This window comes from Lygodium microphyllum, chromosome 9 (assembly GCF_053477565.2).
Source record: "Lygodium microphyllum isolate KBCC chromosome 9, Lygodium_microphyllum_v1.1.10, whole genome shotgun sequence".
Taxonomy (NCBI): domain Eukaryota; kingdom Viridiplantae; phylum Streptophyta; class Polypodiopsida; order Schizaeales; family Lygodiaceae; genus Lygodium; species Lygodium microphyllum.
Window position 1 is genome coordinate 139928906 of NC_141143.1, and position 22045 is coordinate 139950950.

The following is a 22045-nucleotide window of genomic DNA, read 5'->3' on the forward strand; positions in this document are numbered from 1 at the left end:
AAGCTAATTTCAAAAGAAGGTAGAGCACACTCTACACTTGTTCCCCGGGGCCCCTTAAGGCTTATATCCAAGGATTCAATGCGCGCGCACTGCACACACACTCCCAAAAGTTCCCCCCCCCCAAAAAAAAAAATCTACAAAAGGAAGCTGCTGGGCTTGAGCTGCGTGCACTCTCTTCTATCTTATCTACCTCTCTCCATTCCCATTCACAAGAATCAGACTCAATCGACATTTACTCCTCGCTATTATAGGTACTCCCATATTTACCTCTGCTTTCACACCAACCCAAAAAAAAAAAAGACGAACAAATTTACAGTACTTGTACTCCCCCCCCGCCCCCCCCCCCGGGCCCCAACCGACACAAAAGTGATGCCTTTTTTGTACACATTTTGGATGGGAAATCTTAATTACCCCTGGAGCATTATTTTGGCATCTGGCTGGAGCCTGGGAACTTGGAAGCTAGAATAGAGGACATGTCACAACAAAGGACCCATTGATAACTGTGAGAATAATTACTGCGTACACTGCACACTGTTGGAACTTGGAGGTCTCAACTGACAATTTCTACAAAGGCTTTTCCAAACTCACCAAATAATACTTCCAGAAAAGATTGCATGGCTTGACAATTCCACAATTTGGGAGCATCATACATCTCCCAAGGCTCAGTTAGTAAATGTATCCTACAAGTTGTAGAATAAATCTTACAGTTCGGAGGGATCAATCTTTACAAATGAATATTTATGCAGGGATGCCCCTTCAAGAATGGAAGAGAATGTAAGCGGAATAGAAGGAAAAGGGTTAAAGGGAAGCCTGTGCCACCTTATACCATTAAATACCACATCCATAATTGTCCCTCCACTCTAGAAACAGCAGGGCAGCTTTGTAGTGAGCACACGCTCCAGCAATAACCAAAATGTGAAACAAGTTGTGACTATGCCCCCCGAGATCGAACATGCCCGGTTTCCAGCGCTCTGGGATTCTGACCACATAGATCATGGTTCCAATAGCATACGATCCTGCCATTACTCCTTCATAGGCAAGGGTGACACCACACATTGGTTCGTGCCAATTGGTGATCACACCGTGCAGAGCCGGAATAAGCCCCGACGCGCCCATTGACATGAACAAAAAAGCTCTGAATGGCCTGTACCTGCTGCTCTGACATGATGGAGCAAACAAAACTCCCACTGTCATCACACCCATCACACTGATTGTAGACAGGTAGATCCACTGCCAAACAGGTGTACACTGGAACACATAATAAACTGGAGGGAAAAAGGACGTGACTATCATTGCAGCTATGCCTGCATAATCCACTCGCATCAAGAATATTGCGAGCGATTTGGAGTGGCATGTAAACAAATGGCAAATGGTGCTTGCAAGCAGACAGAACATTGATCCTCCCAGGAAGACGTAGAACGGCCACCTCGTGGTTCGATTAAGCACTGGTGACACCATCTTCGCCATGTTCTCCTTCATCAATGGCTGAGACATGCAAAAGAGATTTAATATCAGCTAGTAACTGCCACATAAATGCAAGTTCAGGAAATGATGTTTGGAACAGATTCCCACCAAAGCACAGTACTCAGAAGTAATATTGTCTTGCCACATTCCATGAAGGCACCTGCAAGGAACATAATGCTACTTATCAGAAAAGACACTTCAGAGGAATTCCTACTGGAAAAGAAGCAGGGACAGTTAAAGGAACCAAGCCCATGAATTCTCACTCAATCTAACATAAAAGGGGGTAAAAATTGACAACAAAGGAAACAAAAGCCCATCAGCCATATGTCATCTTCAACCCCGAAAAGCAATTTAGGAGCATTTTCTCGGACACCGGCGATTGGATATACATAGTAAGGCTGATATTAACAGTTGAAAGTTGAGACACCAAGCCTGACAAATAGGCATCAATATACCCACGTTGAAATGGTACTAGACAACTCCCGCAGTTCAAGCACAGCAAATATGGTAAATCCAATAAAGAGTAGGAAGCCCAACAAATGCCTGCATACCACCATTACCAGACCAAATTAGAGGCATGCCTGCCAATGATCAGGGTAACCACAATAACATGAGATTAGCCAACATGAATAGTGCAAGCGCTGAGACTCTTAAAAATACTGGTTTTTTGTAACGGGAAAAGGTTCTGGCACATTGTGAATCAAGCAGACGAAGCAGCAAATTCAAAACCTGTCAAACAAGCGTAGTGAGAGGAGGGCCTATAAGACTCACGTCCAGATGTTGATGGTCTCATTATGCATTCTGAAGAGACTCGAGAGGGATTGGCTGAAGGAGAAGTCAGCACGGTAGTAGGCGAGGATATACTCGTTGTCCTTGAGGTACTCAGGCAGGGCATGGAAGTCCAGCAGCCGGTACTCCTCCTTCAGCTTCTTGCCCTTGGCCCTCGCCCACGCCTTGGATGCAGAATCGCCCTCTTTGGTATTGTCCACGCTGCCATTAATGATGCTGTGGGCCTGTGTAGAAGCCCTCTGACGCATCTCCACCATGGTGGCCTAAATTTTGGGAAATTTGACTGTGTTGATGTTGGGTGCCTTTCCTGACGTGGAAATCAGACAGAGCCCATCACAAAGCCCCTGTTTCTGGCCTCGAATCAGGAACAACCCAATGAAACCAAACTCGAATGATGGAGAACCCACTTGCAGGAATGCAGAGAGGATCGCTGGAAAGAGAAATGGGAGAACAAGGGAGAAACAGAGAGAGAAAGGGGGGGAAGAGGGGAGAGACCCAACTGCCAATCTTCTCTCCTTTCACCTGTGGCATAAAAAACATACCTCTGATTTGAAGACCCAAATACAAAAGTGCACGCACAAGTTTATAAGAACATATATTTTGGGTACCAAGATTGGGTAACAGCTCACCCTTTTGCTCGCTCGCTCGCTCGCTCTCTCTCTCTCTCTCTCTCTCTCTCTCTCTCTCTCTCTCCTGCACGAAAAGCAGAAAAACGGAGGAAAGCTTTACGCCTTTCTCGCCCGCTTGCCAGCCTCCCAAAATGTAGCTCAATTTAACACGAAACGTACTGTGAAACGCAAAAAGAAAAGATCAAGTCAGGCTTTGAAAGGTCGATCGATCGAATAAGAAAATTCAGCAAAATCTGATTAAGAAAAAAGATTGCGAGAAGAGGACATTGTACCCAGCTGAAAGAGAGCAGCAATTTCAAAAAGAAGCGCCTCTGTATGTTCCTCTGTAGTGGATGATGGAAGACGAAGCAGCAGGAGCAGGCGGAGAAGACGATTGAAAGCTGAAGCAATGGTTTGTTATAAGATGCGACTAATAATTGACATCATTCATGCCAGCAGCCAGTTGTTAAAATTTTGTAGATGGGAAACAATAAAGAGCGCGGGGCAGTTGATGAAGATGGTGAGCATTTAAAGAGGAGGTGGTGAAAGAAAGAGAGTGGGAGAGCGAGAGAGCGAGAGAGAGACGGAGAGTATCTGAAAAGCACATTCAGCGAAATTCGAATCATAACATTGTAAAGGGAGGGACTGCTAGCCTAGGCCTAGAGGAGAAATGAACAGATTCCAAAGTCCAATCTTTGCTGGCCAAACCCACCAAGCTCACATATAGCATTTTCTTCTTCAAGGCAACCACTCGAATCTGTCCACATGATTGAAACACCCATCGTAGAGAGAGAGAGAGAGAGAGAGAGACTTACTTCAAAGTCCAATCTTTATTGGCTAAACCCGTCAATCTCACATTAACCTTTGTTCTTAAAGGCAACCAACAACACTTCCACTCTTGTCAAGACATCCATAGGACCACATTTCCCTTGCATTAAGCAAGGTCATTAGTGAGTAAAACATGACCTAGGACTAGAGATAGATAATGTTTGACTAGTAGCCTTATGTTTTCTTAATATGTATCATGCTAGTCTAAATTGACTGCAACTACTTTTCATAAGGTTAAACTGGTCTATTTGGACAAGTCTGAAATGCCCTTAGGATGGTGCCACATCCGAATCTCCTTAGACTTTGTGGAAGCGTCCTTACTAAAAAATGTGGCTACATTTACATGCTAGGCTCTTGAAATTCTAATGAGGTGCCTAAGTGTGGTATCGTCCTTAAAGTGGCAATCACGACATGTCCAACAATATGGCCTAAAAGTCTACAATTTGCACATGTTTAGGGAGAGATTTAATGAGATGTATTCTATACACATGAAATCGTTTCACCTTCCATTTCACAAGACATATGAGCAATAATTTTTTGACAAATATAGTTGTTCATGGTCTATATGAAGGCATGCCAACTCATAGTAGTCAATCACGAAGCTACAACTTTGTGTGATAATGAGATGGCCAAATACTCCCTCATGTGCATGCCATATTAAGAGGTTAGTCATGTTAACATTCCACATGACACATTGTGCCCAATTACCTTTTGCCACATCAAAACATTGCTTTTGTGTTCTAGATTTTGCATACAACATGATTTTTGTAAATGTTGGACAAACCCACAAGAGAGTGAACCTTGAGTTTACATCAAGCCATGCAAAATTTCAAGTGAGTAAAGTGCCCTTAATTTAGTGCTTAAAAGAAACCCCCCTTGCTTTAAAAAAATTATGAGCATGCGGCACCTTTGAGGACATGGTGAAACACTGCACAAGAGGAGTCGTCCTTACTCAAGCGATAAAATTGCTACATGTGATTCACACTTGCCCACATCTTTAGGACAAGAACCTTACATAACTATATGGTACAAAGATATATAAAGTTGGAGGCTTTTGTACATTGTGCAATATTGATGAGAGAGTTGTACCAAGGGATCCTCTAATAATGGCTCTCCTCACATATTGCATACTTGTCTATCCACATGCTCCTTAATCCTTCTAGATTACAACAACTCAAGGTAGACAAAAGGAATCACAAGTAATATATCAATTAACATAGACATTTTGTGTTCACATCAACACATGTGATGTATCATCAATAATGCCTATAAGATTTGATAGGTATGTTATTCAAGCATCCACACACTTGAGAGCACAATGTAAAATATCTTTGAGACAAGAAACAAATGTGCCACATAGTACAGCAACCATCAATTTCATTCATGTAAGTCTCTTATTCACCAATTTGCGAGCCCAAATCTTCACCACAAGTCAAGTTTTAGCCTTGAAATCAACTATTCACATTTTGAAATGCTCAATCTCTCTATTAATTGTGTAAAGGAATTAATGTTTTACACAAATAAGCACTCAAGTTATGCCATTGCTTGGCTATAAGCAATACCTATCTATACTTGCACTTCATTACTAGAAGGTCCAATAGGTGTTCTTTTGATTTGCCCAACTTTTGGAGTTGTGTTTATGTAGCAAATGCTTGTATCCGCTAACTCGACCTCCAAAGATATTCTTTTTCACCAAGGTCTCTCAAATCTAGATAATAGCAAATTCTTGTATGCTCTAACTAGACCACCAAAAGATTCTTTTTAGTCAATGTCTCTAAACCTAGATTTGCACCTTACTATACTAATCCTAAGCAAAAGTAATCATGAAACTCAAGTGGCATGCCAAAAACACATTGGATTGCATGTAAATAAAAGGTAGCAATGATGAGCAAAGACACTTCAAGCCATCATAGCTTAGTCCTATAGAAAATCAAAATTTCATTCCTCATGTTGAGAGCAACTTTCATACAAATGAAAATATTCTAAGCAAACATTAACTAATCAAAAACTTGTTATAAAATATGTTTTCAAGTCTTTAGGAAGGAATCTAACATTGATGTAGTATTCAAGTGTATAGACATGATTGGTACACATGGCTTAATATTATCCCTTAGTAACTCATTATTGCACCTTATCTATTTCAAATTGTTAGGCTTATTGATACACACAATTGGTGGTGATGTACAAAGGTCATTTAAGCAATATTTGTTTCATTGTTTATATTTTCATGCATTCAATCTAAGTTTATTGTCCAATTTTAAGGTCAATTCAAATACTCATATACAAGATGTGGAGTACATCTTACAATTATCATGACTAGTTGGCCAAGCCAATGTCGCCAAACCAAACCTACTAACCACGCATTGTGTGGTTTGCGAACTTGCAAAGCTCATGAGGCTTTGCCTCATTCACTTTGTGCTTTTGTGAGCAAAGGGAAGCCATATCACATTATTAAGGTCAAGCTATTTCACCTCTTCTTGGCAATCATCTCTATGAGGAAACATATGTCTAGAAGTTTGCAAGCTCAAGATTTATCTTTCAATGACAATCGCCTATCTTATCTATGCCTAAAGTCTATTCAAATTGCCCAACTAATGTGACTCTAAGTCACATTTGGGGCTTGCAAATGTTTGCAATCGAGGATCATCTTGTAGCTATTTGAGTTGAGGAAGAAATTTATACATGTATATGTTTGTACTCCATCAAAACAATCATAAATTAAGACAATGTTAAAGTAGGAAAGACTTTTAAATTAACTCAAATAGAGCCCCAAACACACTTATGTGTATCAAGTAAGGATTTTACCTACAAAATCAACAAAGGAAACAAAAAGAATTATTATTGAAGAGAGATGGATGGAATTGAACCCTAAACACACTTGAGTATGTGTGTCAACCAAGGAATTTAGTTGCAAAATCAACAAAGGAAACAAAAAGAACATATTATTGAACACAGATGTATCTTTCATGACTTAACACACACACACACACACACACCTCTCATCCGTGTGTGTGTGTGTGTGTGTGTGTGTGTGTGTGTGTGTGTGTGTGTGTGTGTGTGTGTGTGTGTGTGTGTGTGCGTGCGTGCGTGCGTGCGTGCGTGCGTGCGTGCGTGCGTGCGTGTGTGCGTGCGTGCGTGCGTGCGCGTAATGAGAGTGACTTTGTAAGTCTCCAAACAAAGTCTCCTTCATTAGACTTTACATTTTTCAAGTAGTTAAATTTATATGCTCCTCCCATCTACTAAAACTTTAATCGTTTAGTGTGGCTCTGCAAGAATTAAGATCTCTCTCTCTCTCTCTCTCTCTCTCTCTCTCTCTCTCTCTCTCTCTCTCTCTCTCTCTCTCTCTCTCTCTCTCTCATGTTGATAGTTGGATAACTACCTCAAATTCTTGTATTTTGTGTGGCATACAAAAGTTATAGTATATCATCTAGAGATTTTAGTTTGTCATACATTTCAATTTTGTGAGGAATTGTAGCCAAACCGCATTGTCCACTTGGTTTGCCTTGTTTATACATGTGTGTGTGTATGCACGCTTCCATGTGTTTCACTTTGTAATTGTGATTGTCGGATTTTACTATGTATGTGTATAATTGTATCAATACACGTGCATGTATACATGAGCCATGTGTATCTCTCCGGAGCCTCTCCATCCTCGAAATAAAAATTCCCCCTCTCAATTACTCGTTTCTCATCCAACCCCTCTATCTTACATGTGGATATCCTTAAAATGATCGTCACACATGAAAACATCCCTCATCTAATTACATTTGTGATTTGGGTGTCTGCATTCCAATGTGTATATATAATGTGCACATATGTACATGCACATGGAATGTGCATGCATGTGTATTAACAAATGGTTAGAACCATGCACATGTATGTGTATAATATATGTATAAGTGTCTTGTATGCATCTAACATGCATGTGGATCTGCATTGTACATGTTGGTGTATAATACATGGGAAAAGGCTAAATGTACAAACACATACACGTGCATAATGTACATAGGATGTAGCCTATCAACTTGTAAATAGAAATCATGCACAATAAAATTTGAAGTAACCATTGTGATTACAACATAAATGCTACTATGTACACAAAGAAGTGTTGTATCTCATATACTTACGACATAAATTATTGCCAAGTGGCACCTACATGAGGGAATGAGCACATTCAATGATTCTCCCTTGTGTGTATGTTGACAGGATGAGTGCCTTGAATGGTTCTCCGTTAGCAAGGCACATTCCTAAGAGCAAATTGATTTTCATATTGGGTGAAAGGTTGATGGGGACACCTGTCCTTTTTGAATGTGAGACCTGCAAGTGTGAATACAAGTGAAGTCGTACGTGCGTGATGCCACAATTTTCATATCTCAATTACTAAAATCTACGTGAATTGATTATTTAATGGAATTCCAATTATTAGTTGATTTATTATGGGGACTAGAGCTGCAGTTAATTATTTTCTAGCATGATTTTTTGAATTTTTGATAACTAATCATGTGTAGAGCAAGATGAATTTGATATATGCAGCAAAGCGCAATTTATTTCAAAGACTTTTTTATTAGATTATTTAAATAAATGCATCACCATTTATTTTAAGGCGTGAGTATATCCTCTTTATGATACTTGAGGTTCTAGGAGATATATTGAAGATATTTTAGAAATATTTTATAGCTCTCAATAGTTGTGAGTTGTGCAACAGATTGTAACCATTGATTCAATTGACTCGAACTCTTTTGTGAAAATAGTGATTGTAAAGGGCCTATCTGGGGCAAACAAGATTCACTTTAATATTATAAATACAACATGGGAAAAATGCCCACTCTATGTATGGGAAAATTTTGCATCCAAGTGCTAATGTCTATGTGAATTGATTATTTAATGGAATTCCAATTATTAGTTAGTTTATTATAACTAGCTACATTTATTTAGTTAATTATTTTTCTAGAATGATTTTCTAAATTTTTGATAGCTGATGTGTAGAGCAAGATATGAATTGGATATATGCGACAAGCTTAATATTATAAATACGGCATGGAGAAGATACCCACTCCATGTACGGGGGAAAATTACACCCATTAGTGTGTTGCTCAATTGTGTTCTACTCTTATTTAAGTTCATTTTGAGTTTTATGAGTCGTGCTTTCAATTTTTATAAGAAAAGAGAGTAAAGGAGAGCTTCTTTTGCTCGCTACATGCAAGTCTTGTATCTGATTTGCACAACATAAATGGTGCCATACAAGCAAATTTGGCTAAAACTTGATAGTACTACCAAATTCAAATGTTGCTAATTTGTCCAAAGATTGTGCCCGAGGCATGACATAGGTATGACAACCTGTCTTTGCATGAATAATTCTAAGTAGTTTCTTAGTCCAAGAATTTGTTTCAAATTGTGCACTCTGAGTTTAATACTCAGTAAACTAGGCATCAACACTCCTCTAGCATTCACATGGCTAGTAGGCTACCATCATATTAGAGCTACTCTTCATTAGGCTTTAAAAAGGTGGATTTTCTACTCTATATAGGTACAAGAACATATGCTCTAATTGGCTAGGGATGAATCTGTTGCCAGGTGGCACCTACGCAAAGGGATGAGCACCTTAAATGATTCTTCTTTGTGTGTACATTGGCGGGATGAGCGCCTTAAATGGTTCTCCGTCAATGCAGGGCACGTTCCTAAGAATTGTCTTAGATGGAAGGTCGATGGGGACGCCTATCATTTCCGGGCGTCGATGCAAGTGTGAACGTGGGTGGTACCATTTTATCCACACGAGTATTAACGTCTTCGTGAATTAATTATTGTATGGAATTCCAAATTAATTGATTTATGTGGCTAGCTGCAATTATTCAGTTGATTATTATTCTAACATGATTTTTTGAAGTTTTGGCAGAGCTGATGTGTAGAGCAAGGAGAATTGGAAAAGTGTGACATGTGCAAGCATTCTAAAGATTATTCTCCAATAATTTATTTGGATTATTGTATTAGATGCACCACTATTTCTTATAAAGCATGCGCATAGCCTCTATGTAAATATTATTAGCAAAATAAAATTTTAGAAGATATGTCCAATAAAATATTAATGGTTCTAGAGAGTTGTGGGATGCACAACTGCTAGCATCCATTAATTCAGATTACTCTATCTCTTTTTCAGTTCACTCAAACTCTTTATGCAAATAGTGATTGTAAAGGGCCTAAAATCTTGGGCAAAGAAGATTTCATAATATTATTATAAATACGGCATGAAGGGAGTTGCCCACTTCATGTTGGGGGGAGATTGAACCCAATCTTGAGTTGTTTCATCTTACTTTACCTTATCTTTTAGTATATTTTTAATTTCTCATGAGTCGTATGCAATTTTATGAGTAAAAGAGAGAAAGAGGGAGCTTCTTTCATTCGCTACGCGCAAACCACGCATCCGTTGTTCGCAACAGTGGTATCAAAGCCCAACCTACCTGTCAGAGAGAGAACTAGGGAGAGAGAAAGAGGAGAGAGAAGACTGCAGAAGAGAGAGAAAGTCTGCAGGAAGAGAGAGAAGAAGAGTGAAGAGGAGAGAGAAAGACTAGATTTAGAGAGAGAAAGACAGGAAAGAAGGGGAAGCCATAGAAGCTGTGAGCAAGAAGGGAGAGAAAGATTGTAATTGTATTAATGTGTCAAAAAGATGTGAAAAATTACATCTTCTCTTCTTTTATACCAATGTCAGTGTGACATGGCATAATATCAATATTATTAACACTAATTTGTTATTCCCAGCTTCTTACAATCCATCCCTTCCCAAAAGTTTTTGTCCTAAAAAACAAACCTAGAAACAACTAGAAAGAAGATGGATAGAACAAAGTACTACTTTGTTTTACAGCTTTACAAATGGGAAATGAATGAAAAATGACCACTACATGAGCTGAATTTGAAGAACGGAAGTAAGCCCTAGCTATATACATGATTTGAAATACTTCAGAAGCAAATGGAGCCATAAAGTCTTCAACAAATAATCCCAGAACAAAGTAGACAGCTTGCTGAGTAAATAGTCCCTGTTGAACCAAATTTGCCATAACTTTTGATAGAAGTGTCCAAATGAGATGTACCATATATCAAAATGAAGCTCTTGAAGAGTACTTTAAGTCCATATAGATAGCTTAATTCTGAAAATTAGGTATGATAAAAACTATTCTAAAATAGCGTGCTGTTCTGAACCAATTTGCATCATTACTAGCTCCATAAGCAATAGGCTTCAGCCACCAATGTCTCCCTCAAGTATGGATACTCATCCAATATAGAATCAGGTCTCCAAGAAGCCTCTTCAGATCGTAAACCTCTCCATTTGATCAAATATTCCATAATAGAACGTGATCGAAGCTTCTTTTCACGCTGACCTATAACAACCTCTGGGATGTACTGAACAAGACCATCTTCATCAATGGGTGGCAGCTCATCAACTATATCCACTGGATCACCATAATAGGGCTTGAGCTGACTAACATGGAAGACATTATGAATCTTTGTGGAAGAGGGAAGCTCTAGTTTGTATGCGAAATCTCCAATTCGCTTAAGGATCCTGTAAGGGCCATAAAACCTATGGGCAAGCTTATTACTGGATCCATCTTTTAACGTAGAGTACTTAGATTTGGGCACCTTCAACAAAACCAGCTCTCCTTCTTGGAACTCTAAAGGCCTCCTCTTCTCATCAGCATACATCTTCATTTGATCTTGAGCCTTCCTTAGATTCACCTTACATTGCTGAAGAAGGGTCTGCATTCTTTCCAATTCCTCCTTCCCATGAGGATTGATATTTTCATTAAAGATGACTGTGGGTAAGGGCACCTTGTAACCATACAAAGCCTCAAAGGGTGAAACTCCTATGCTCGCATGAGTGGAATTGTTGTAAGCAAACTCAGCCAGGTGTAACCAAGAATCCCATGAGGTTTGGACATCATAGCTAAAATGGCAAAGATAAGTCTCCAACCATTTATTAACTCTCTCTGTTTGTCCATCAGTTTGAGGATGATAAGCCGTAGATGGATCCAACTTAGTGCCATAGATGTAAATACCGCCTGCCAAAAGTTACTCATAAACTTTGAGTCCCTATCATGGACAATCACCTGCGGTAATCCATGTAGTCTAAAAATATGCTCCATAAATTGGTTGGCCACTTGAGAAGCAGTAAACTGAATCTTTGTTGGGATAAAATGAGCTGCTTTGGTGAGTCCGTCAACCACCACAAAAATACTATTCTATCCCTTCTTAGTAGTAGGTAAGCCAGTAATGAAATCCATAGTAATATGAGTCCATTTACCCGTAGGAATAGGCAATGGCTGTAACAAACCTCCTGGCTTATGGGTGCTATCCTTATTTTGCTGACAAGGCATACACTTCATAACGAAGTCCTTGACATCTTTCCACAGTCCTTTCCAATAGAAGCTTTTGCTGATCCTGTCATAAGTCTTGAAAACTCCCAAGTGTTCAGCTAAAGACGAAGAATGTAACTCCTCCATAATTTTCCGCTTAAAAGAAGAAGTAGAGGGAATAACAATCTTGGATTTCCACCAAATAAGACCATTTTTAAGCTGGTAATGCGAGTTTTCTTCCATAAGACCTTGCTGTAATTTCTGAAAGATTTGGTTGAATTCCTCATCTAAAAGATAGGTCTCCTGTAGTTCTTCAATCCAGTCATTATGTAATTCTGTCATAGCTGACACTTTGCAGGCCCACATACGAGAAAGAGAATCAGCCACTATGTTATCTTTGCCCCTTGTATGAGTGATGTCAAAATCATAATTCTGTAATGTAGCTACCCATCGACGTTGCTTTGGAGCGAGATTTGACTGGGTAAGGAAATACTTGAGTACCCGGTGATCACTGTGTACTCTAAATCGGCTGCCATATAAGTAATGGTGCCACTTCTTGATTGCATGCAGGATAGCCAACATCTCCTGGTCGTAAACATTCATGGCCATCTCCTTATCTGTAAGCTTACGGCTCTCAAATGCAATTACTCCATGCTCCTGAAGCAAAATAGCCCCAATGCCACAGCCACTAGCATCACACTGTATAGTAAACTCTTTGGAGAAATCTGGGCATATTAAGATAGGAGCAGAAGTAAGGAGTTCCTTTAACTGGTTGAAGCTGCTATCTGCAAGAGCATCCCAAAAGAAAGCCTCCTTCTTCAACCTGTCAGTCAAAGGAGCTGCAATTGCCGCATAATGCTTTATAAATCGACGATAGAATGAAGATAGACCAAGGAATCCTCTAAGAGAAGTAGTAGTAGTAGGCGTTGGCCAATCTCTTATGCATTGTACCTTCTTGGGATCAGCATGTATTCCCTTTTCACTGACTATATGTCCCAAGTATTCCACTTCAGTCTGCATGAAAGAGTACTTCTTCTCCTTAGCAAAAAGCCTATGATGCCTCAATACATCAAAAACCCTCCTCATATGTGCCAAGTGATCCTGTAAAGTCTTGCTATAGATCAAAATGTCATCAAAGAACACTAAGACAAACTGAAAGAGGAAAGGTTGCAAGATCTTATTCATTAGGCTTTGAAAGGTAGCTGAAGCATTTGTAAGCCCAAATGGCATCACCAAGAAATGATAGAGCCCACGATCAGTCCTAAAAGCAGTCTTGACTTCATCACCCTCTCGCATGCAAATCTGATGATACCCTAATCTCAAATCAATCTTCGTGAAGAATCGAGCCCCCTTAAGCTCATCAAGCAAATCATCAATCCTAGGTATAGGATACGTATTCTTCACTATTATCTTATTAAGATCCCTGTAGTCAATGCACATTCTGAAAGATCCATCTTTCTTTTTGACTAACAGGACTGGAGATGCGTAAGGTGAAGAACTTGGTTCAATGAATCCCATTTCAAGAAGTTCTTTGATTTGCTTGGCTATTTCCTCTCGTTCACACTTTGATCATCTATAAGGTGGCTTATTGATTGTCTTTGAGTTGGGCTCCAAATCAATGGGGTGATCCACCGCTCTCTTAGGAGGCAATGAAGTAGGTACTTCAAACAAATCTCTAGACTCCTCAAGAAGAGCTGTCAAGACTGGATGGTTTGCTGAATTATTGGGCTGATCCTGTATTTCTTTGTTCAAATGCAAAACAAATATTTGTGAGCGCTTCTTGTACTCTCTTTTGAGTTGTTGAATGGTGATAAGTTGAAAATCAGATCTACTAGGAATTCCCTGTAAATGGATAAGCTGTCCATTGGAGATAAACTCCATATATAACTGTGAGAAATCCATAGTGATCCTGCCTAATGTCATCAACCAATCACAACCAAGTACAATATCTATGGGCCCCATTTCCAGAGTGATCAGGTTTACTTTGGCCTCAAAATTTTCAGCCAACTGCAAAGAAACCTGTGGGCAAATCTGTGTGCTGATTTCTTCTTTACCATTAGCCACTTGTACTCTAATGGGCTGCTGTAAGTCTATGGGAACACAATTTAACTTGTCTATGATGGACTTATTGACAAAACTATGAGTACTGCCACTGTCTATCAGGATGAACACTGGCTTTCCACATATGCTTCCCTTCATACGAAGTGCATTAGGGCTCTTAGATCCCGTCCAAGCATCCATAGAGATAGAACAATTAGTGGCAGCAAGCGACTCATCACAAGATCCACCAGGGTCAAACGGAACATTTCCACCTGGATCAAAAGGAAAAGAGTCGGCTGGATCATAAAAGTACTCCTGTCCAACTTCCTCCTCAAGATCTTTATTTTCAGCATTAATTGCCACTGCATTAGCTTCATCTATGTCATCTTCAAAGTCCTCAAAAACCAGCATACTTTGAAGCTTAGGCTTGACATTTTTGTATACACACTTTGAAGCATGATCAGGTGTATACTTTTCTCCACACTTGAAACATAAGCCCTTGTCCTTCCTTTCCTTGTAAAGATCCATGGGAATAGATTTGGGATTTGTATTAGCTGAAATGGACTTAGGCTTGTTGTCCCCCTGTTTGAATTCAACTTTTGGACTGTTTGATGTCCTGAAATTACTTTGAGGCCTAGAAACATTAAATGGAGGATAAGTTGGTACCTGTAAGCTCCCATTAGGCACATGATTGCTGCCATAAGTGTTACCAACTTGTCCTTGCTTTAAAACAATCCTTGGCTGTCCATAACTAGGCTGAAATGAAGATTCTTTCCTATGCTTTCGTCCATAGCGCTCCACAAGGTCAATAGCCTTGAAAAGTAAAGTAGGATTTTGCGCCATAACATCAACAGACAAAGATGGCTCCAAACCATACATAAACTTGTGAAGCTTAGCCTCATCACTGATGCTTTCCACATACATGGTCAAGTTGAGGAATTGGTTTGTATACTCTCTTGCACTTAGGCCCCTTTGTTCCAAACCATACCATCTCCGTACTAACTTCTCTTTCTCAAGAGGCGAAACAAAGACTTCAGTCATAAGTGCCTTGAAAGCTTCCCAATTCTCTACAAGTATATTCTCTTTCTTGATATACCTCCACCAAGTATGGGCAAATCCTTCTAGATGCAAGGAAGCAAAGTGAATCTTCATATCATCAGTTTTAGGATATATATCAAAGTAGGACTCCATCTTAGAGGTCCATTCCTCTAAGTCTAATGGTGAAGATGACTGGCCATTAAATTTGGCTAAAACAATTTCGTCCTTAAACTCCCTTTCATGAAAGGGTTGCTGTCCCAAAATTGGCTGATCAGGATTACCAAGTACAAAGCCTCCAAATTGAGACTGAAATCTTCCAACAGGTGGCTGAGAATTACTGTGTAATCTTCCTGTTGGTAGAGTACCCCTGGAATTTTGAGTATGCAGTCCAAAAGCTTGAGTATTGGCCCCATTCAAACTACCCAAATAGTCATCATGCCTTTGTGAAGCTTCTCCTACTTCATATTGACTATTTGGAATGCCTCTTCTTCCAATAATCCCATTTCCATGACCATTTTGGTTAGGTGGCTGTGTTAGATATGATCAATGTCCCACCTTCATTAGGTGCTACCAATGATCTATGGTGCTCAAAGTTGTAAGGCCCCCATTATGAGGAGAAGCCAAGTGTGAGCCCGGACATTGGTGGAGTCCTGACTTGTATATCAGATGAGGTCTATGTAACCGGATGGCAAAAAGGTGACCATTGTGGGTAAACCCCTTCGTAGCCATCACTTACTCATCTTTCACCCAGTCAGAGTTGTTGTTCTAGCTAGCCTTAAGCTCTTCACCTATCTTCTGTCTAGATCGCCATCTAAGCTTCACATAGTGGAAGCGCACGGGTGGACAGAGCCATCTTTGTATCAGTTGTTTGAAGTTAAAGAATTTACTGATTCTCCTCTTATCTATTGTGTACTCTCTATCTCTTTCTCAGATTCTGTTTGTTGCGCCGTGTAATATTTTACAGGCTGAAGTGGGACTGAAGGGCCACTGTTTGAACAAACCTTCTCATTAACTTCTTTTGATGCCATTTGCAACTGCATACATTTAGAGATTTGTGCCATGAGTTGTTCATTGGATTCCACCAATTTATCAATAGAAGCTTTGGTCTGATCAGTAGATAGAACCATCTGCTCCATTCTTGACAAGATGGCCTCATGTCGTTCCATATGTCTTTGTTCATGGGCACACAAAGTATTATTGAGTATACTGACTTCTCCTTGTTGTTGAAGCTCTTCAGGGTTCTCTTGAAGTGTGCTATCCATCATGGAATCCCTGATTTGCTGAGTATAATCCTCCTGGACCTTATTTTTGCCTTTATGTCCTGCCATATTAATGTAGTCCTGCAGTACCCCCTGTCAGAAAGATGGCTATAACTTTGGCTAGGAAGCTCAGATTTCAGAACTTTTTTGTGCGAATCGAAGCTAAGATTTCCCTTTTCGAGATGAGCTATAGCATGCTATAACACGTTTAGAACAGAAAATTCTGTGGCTGAATTTCAGAGTCTGAACTGTCCAGTCCTGCACCCTGTCTAGACCTGTAAGTGCCCTGTTTTGACCCTGTAATGCAAGATAGTAACCCCAAATGGCTACCAAACCCTGCAAAAGGGTGTATAGGACCTGTGGGTACCCTGTAGTACTTGCACCTGTGCTTCAATAATAAATGATGTACTTGTAACCACCTGTAAATACCCTGTAAGTGACTTGTAAATTCCCTGTTTTACCCTGTTTTGGTCCTGTAGGTACTTGAGTCCTTGGAAAGTCTTCAATCTTAATTCTCCACTCGCTGTACCTATGTGAGGGATAAAACGGTATGACAGGTTCCGTACACAGGCTCTGAATCACCGGGAGGTGGGCAAAGTTCCCCCCGGGTCGGTTGGTTGCACCCCTTCGGGATCTTCGATAGTGAGGGAGGGTCACCTCTCTTTTGTCCCACTATCTCCCCCGGCATCCATATTTTTCCTCGGTGGGAATATCAACATGGCAGAGGCTAGTGTTCTAAGCAATCAGCATGATATGCATTTTTGAAATATTCTTTCAGCTTTTCATGAGATGCAATTGAATGAGATTTTGAAAAATTGGGATGGGAGAAGGGTCTTATCGATGTAATTCAGTGACTCACTGATTGCTAGTACTTACCCTTTTACAATATTTCAGCTTGGGAGAGAGAAATTCAACAAAACAAATCAAAGTTATGCATCAAGCTGATCAAATGATACCTATGATGAAGTAATGGTTTTGAATCAAAATGAAATTCAATGAAATAGGCTAGAATCAAGGACAATTAACACTAATCTCTGATCTATTGATCAATCTAGTGAATTAATTGATCAATAATCTCCCATCAACAAGTGGAAAAGCCATTAGCAATTGGATTATTGAGAGATTTTAGAGATTAGTAAAAGGAAATACCTCCATTAAGCTTGAAGAATATGATGGATGTCAGCTTCAATCCCATTGATGCAAAAGTTCTTCATAATCCATCATAAATCCATCATAAAGCTTGAAATCTCCATAGAATCAATCCATACAAGCTCCAATATAATGAAATCCTTGAAGAATCAATGCTCCAGCCTTGCTTGAACACTTGAACATCAAAGATTCAAGCCCCTTGATGAAAAGCCCCAAAATAATCCTTCCATTTGAGCTCCAATGTCATGCACGGGCTGAAATCTCTTCAATGTCTTCAATCTTGAAGTCTATCCGGCTTGTACTTAGCTTTAGAGAAGCTTTGGAGGTTGGGGTATTGAGATATTGAGCTCCACTCATGATATGCCAGGGTGACCGTTGTGCATTTATGTCACCGACTTGTCAGTTGGCAGATGCGGTTGGTACACCGCCCATGAATAATAGCTAGATGGCAGCTATCCTTATCTACTCTAGTTTGTGGCTCAGTTAGTATGCCACCTTAGTTAGTTGAGTGTGGTTTGAGACCCATATATAGGGTTCTTCTATTTCTATGTACTAGAGTTCTTTTTGGCTTACACAACTAAGAAGAGAAAAACTATTTTCAGCCTCCACCTTTGTGTGTATTCCCCCATTGTGCAAGCAAGAAAGCTACAAGTGAGACTCCTTCCTTCTCTCCCACAATCTTGACATGGTATCAGAGCCTTGTTCATGGTAAGGAGCTCAAGAAAGCAAGCCAAGTTCGCCGTGTTCTGGTAAGAGGACCAGTGTTGCTTTCATTTTTCTGTTTTGGAAGCAAGTCTCTGCAGGTAGCACAGCCAGAAAGTGCAAGAGTGCATTGTCTCAGATTGAGACGCCCTTCGCGGTGTAGCAAGAGGGCAGTATATGCAGCGGGCAAGGGCTTTAGCCCTTAGTTGCTCTGTTTTTTTGATTTGAGGCCATTTTAAGGCCTGTTTTGGAGGCGGAAGTTTTATGCACGCACTCAGGAAAAGGCCCTGTTTTATGCTATGTGACCACTGTTCTACAGGTCGGTGAAAAGTTACTGTAGAAATTGCATCGTATGCCTGTGCGCAGAGACATTGGGAGCTACAGAATCATCCTTGTTACCTGTTGATGCAAAATCGTCACTAGGAAGTGACTATGTGGTCAAATACCACTTTCGTCAGTTTTGCAGATTTGCCCTTGTGAGACTGAAGCTGTGTTCTTTGCAGTGACAGAATTTTTTGCAGTGTTTTGTAATGGCGTCTGATTTTCTTTCATAGATTGTCACTGAAAAGCTTAACGAGAACAACTTCCAAGCATGGAAGTTTAGAATGACGAATTTCCTTATGGGAAAAGGATATTGGAAATTTGTTGCAAGAAATGAAGAAGAACCAGTTCTTCCTGATGTTCCCAATCAACAGCAAATGCAGGCATTTAAAGCATGGCATGAGAGAGCCAGGAAAGTTATGTATTGGCTGTCTATCAGCATTTCAGACTCTATGATTGTGCATATTCAGGATGCAAGTACGCCAAAGGAGGCATGGGATACTTTGTCAAAAATGTATAGTACAAATACGCAAGCCAGGAAAATGCAGCTCAAGCAAGAGTTGCACAATGTGCAAAGAGAAAGTATGAGCATCAATGACTACCACATGAAGATGAAGAAGATTGCAGATGCACTTGCTTCCATTGGGTCGCCAGTGAAAGATGATGATTTAGTTTCTGTGACCTTGAATGGTCTAGGAAAGGATTATGCATAGTTCCGAACATCCATTTCCGTTCGTGAAAGATTTTTTGATTTTGAGGAGTTGATTGCTCTTCTAATTTCTGAGGATCAGAGAAATGGTGGTGCATGTTCTTCAGGAGGAACTTCAAAAGAAGCTGTCTTTTACTCAAATGCTGGAAGAGGTAGAGGCAGAGGTAGAGGAGGCCGATTTGGAGGCCGTGGTAGAAATCAAAATATGCAGCAAACTCAAGAAAACCAGTCCTATGGAGGAGGACGTGGTAACTCTAGAGGCGGGGGGAGCCAAAGAGGTCGTGGTGGATGGCAAAGAGGCCAAAATACAAACATCAATGTTGAATGCCACTACTGTGGTAAAATGGGTCATATGGCTAAAGATTGCTATAAAAAGCAGAATGACATCATGAATGGAAAATTGCAACAAGGGAATTATGCATCCTCTAGTAGACAGGGTGATGACAGAAATGAGCATTTGTTTATGGTGCAGCACATGACCAATTCTGTGACAAGTGCAGAAGAAAGTAACGATGTGTGGTATGTTGACTCAGGTGCATCAAACCACATGACAGGTTAAAAAACCAGGATTTGTGGAGACTGGTGATGATATTGCACATCCTATTGTGCAGATTGGAAAATTTTCTTTGTTTATGCAGGATGGGAAAAAAAAATACATGTCGGATGTATTTCATGTCCCGAATATCACCAAAAACCTGGTTTCTGTCGGTCAAATGGTTGAGCAGGGCTTGCAGGTCAGATTTAATTCTCATGGATGCTTTGTTGAGGATATGAAAAATAAAGGTTGCTTGATAGCAAAAGGAAAGAGGAAGGGCAGAATGTTTATGTTGGATGCAGACATGCCTGAATTGAGTGCAGCAATGTTTGCACATGGGACCGGTGTAGTTGCAGATATTGATATCTGGCATAAACGCATTGGTCATATTAATGTACAGCGACTTAAATCAATGCAAGCCCAAAACATTGTTGTAGGGTTGCCTAAATTCAAGGTTGTAGAAATGCATAAGGTATGTGAAGCCTGTCAGTTTGGAAAACAGGCAAGGAAACCATTTCCTAGACATGTTCAAGAGAGTAAGAAGCCATTGGAATTAATCCACTCTGATGTATGGACTACTAAAGCTGCATCTCTTGGAGGCTGTCATTATTTTGTCACTTTTATTGATGACTATAGCAGAAAAGTTTGGGTGTATTTTATAAAAAAGAAAAGTGAAGTTTTTGGGCATTTCAAAACTCTTAAAGTTATGGTTGAAAAAGAAACAGGCCTGCAAATAAAATGCCTAAGGTCAAATGGAGGGGGAGAGTACCTCTCAAATGAGTTTGCAAGGTTCCTGCAGGAGCATGGGATAAAGCAGCAACATTCACGCAGTCATATCCCACAGCAAAATGGAATTGCAGAAAGGAAAAACAGGCATATGGGAGAGGTATCTCGTGCCATGCTCAATGAAAAAGACCTGCCAAATTTTTATTGGGCTGAGGCAGTTGCTATAGCAGTCTACATAATGAACATGACTCCCACTGCAGCAATACATGGGATGACTCCAGAGGAGAGGTATACTGGTAGGAAACCAGATATTTCTCATTTGAAATTTTTTTGTTGCATTGCCTATGTTCATGTGCCAGATGAGTTGAGATCCAAGTTGGATCCAAAAGCTGAGAAGTGCATCTTTATTGGTTACTCTTTGCAGCAGAAAGGGTATAGATGCTATAACCCTTCTACTCATAAGTTTACAGTGAGCAGAGATGTTGTTTTTGATGAGATGAGTAGCTGGTATAAACTAGTAAATGTGATTGATAATGTAGATGCACAAAATGGTAATGCTGCAAGAATTCACAGCAGCAGTCACAAGATATTAGTGGACCTGGAGCGTCCTCTACCAGTGGTTCACATTCTTCGCCATGGACAGGCAGATTGAGATCAGGAGAATCTTCTCAAAGCAATGCAGATAGTGGTATGCAGGTATTACGAAAAGGAAAAGAGAAGGTAGATCAGCCCATGTTTGATGTGAATGCAGGTCACTCTTATGTGGATGGTGAATCCAGTGGCTCAGAATAGAGCATTGATGATGAGTTGGGTATTCCTTCTATTGTTACACCTGGAGTAAGGAAGACCAAGGATGTTTTGAGAGCACCTGGGAGTGAACCTACTTTGTGCAGGTCTACCAGAGCTAGGTATCCTGTGGATAGGCTGAAATATGATGGATTCACTATGTATATATGGTCAAAGTGATACAAGAACCAAAACCCACTTCTTTTGAGCAAGTCATGGGAAAAGAAAAATGGGAGAAAGCCATGGATGAAGAAATGGATGCCTTGGAAGAAAATGCTACATGGGAATTGGTACCTTTGCCTAAAGATAAGAATGCAATTGGTTGTAAGTGGATTTATAAGGTGAAGCACAATGCAGATGGTTCTGTGAACAGATACAAGGCAAGATTAGTAGTCAAGGGGTATGCACAAACATATGGCATTGATTATGAAGAAACATTCAGTCCGGTTGCAAGGATGGCAACCGTAAGAGCAGTCATTGCTATGGCTGCATCAAAGGAACGGTCTTTACATCAGATGGATGTAAAGAATGCCTTCTTGCATGGTGATTTGCAAAAAGAGGTATATATGGAGCAGTCACCAGGTTATGTACATGCTGTTCATCCTGAGTTTGTTTGCAAGTTGAAGAAAGCCTTGTATGGCTTGAAGCAAGCACCTAGAGCATGGTCTGACAAGATAGGATAGTATCTTGTCACTATTGGCTTTCAGATTTCCAAGGCAGATTTCTCATTTTATGTGAGAAAAACAGAG

The 22045-nt window shown here is 40.1% G+C and overlaps 1 protein-coding gene across 2 annotated transcripts; it reads right to left on the reverse strand.

The window, feature by feature from the left end:
* Positions 1-394: 394 nt before the first annotated feature.
* On the reverse strand, positions 395-3542 carry LOC148031646 (heptahelical transmembrane protein 1-like). Of its 2 annotated transcripts, XM_087685235.1 has the most exons (6): positions 3155-3542; positions 2883-3040; positions 2236-2775; positions 1924-2007; positions 1573-1624; positions 395-1485 (listed from the first exon to the last, which is right to left on the reverse strand). In XM_087685235.1, exons 3-6 carry the CDS (start codon positions 2508-2510, stop codon positions 829-831), a joined length of 1068 nt encoding a protein of 355 aa, XP_087541361.1. In that variant the 5' UTR covers positions 2511-2775; positions 2883-3040; positions 3155-3542; the 3' UTR covers positions 395-828. The 2 variants fall into 2 exon arrangements, with proteins under 2 accessions (XP_087541361.1, XP_087541360.1); XM_087685234.1 differs by having other exon boundaries at positions 2236-3040.
* Positions 3543-22045: the final 18503 nt, after the last annotated feature.

Coding starts and splice junctions, on each gene's coding strand:
- LOC148031646 (XM_087685235.1), bottom strand. CDS start 2,510: ATGGTGGAGATGCGTCAGAGGGCTTCTACACAGGCCCACAGCATCATT. Junction 2,008..2,235: donor GAGACCATCAACATCTGGAC/GTGAGTCTTATA, acceptor GGTGGTATGCAG/GCATTTGTTGGGCTTCCTAC. Junction 1,486..1,572: donor CTTCTGAGTACTGTGCTTTG/GTGGGAATCTGT, acceptor TGCATGTCTCAG/CCATTGATGAAGGAGAACAT.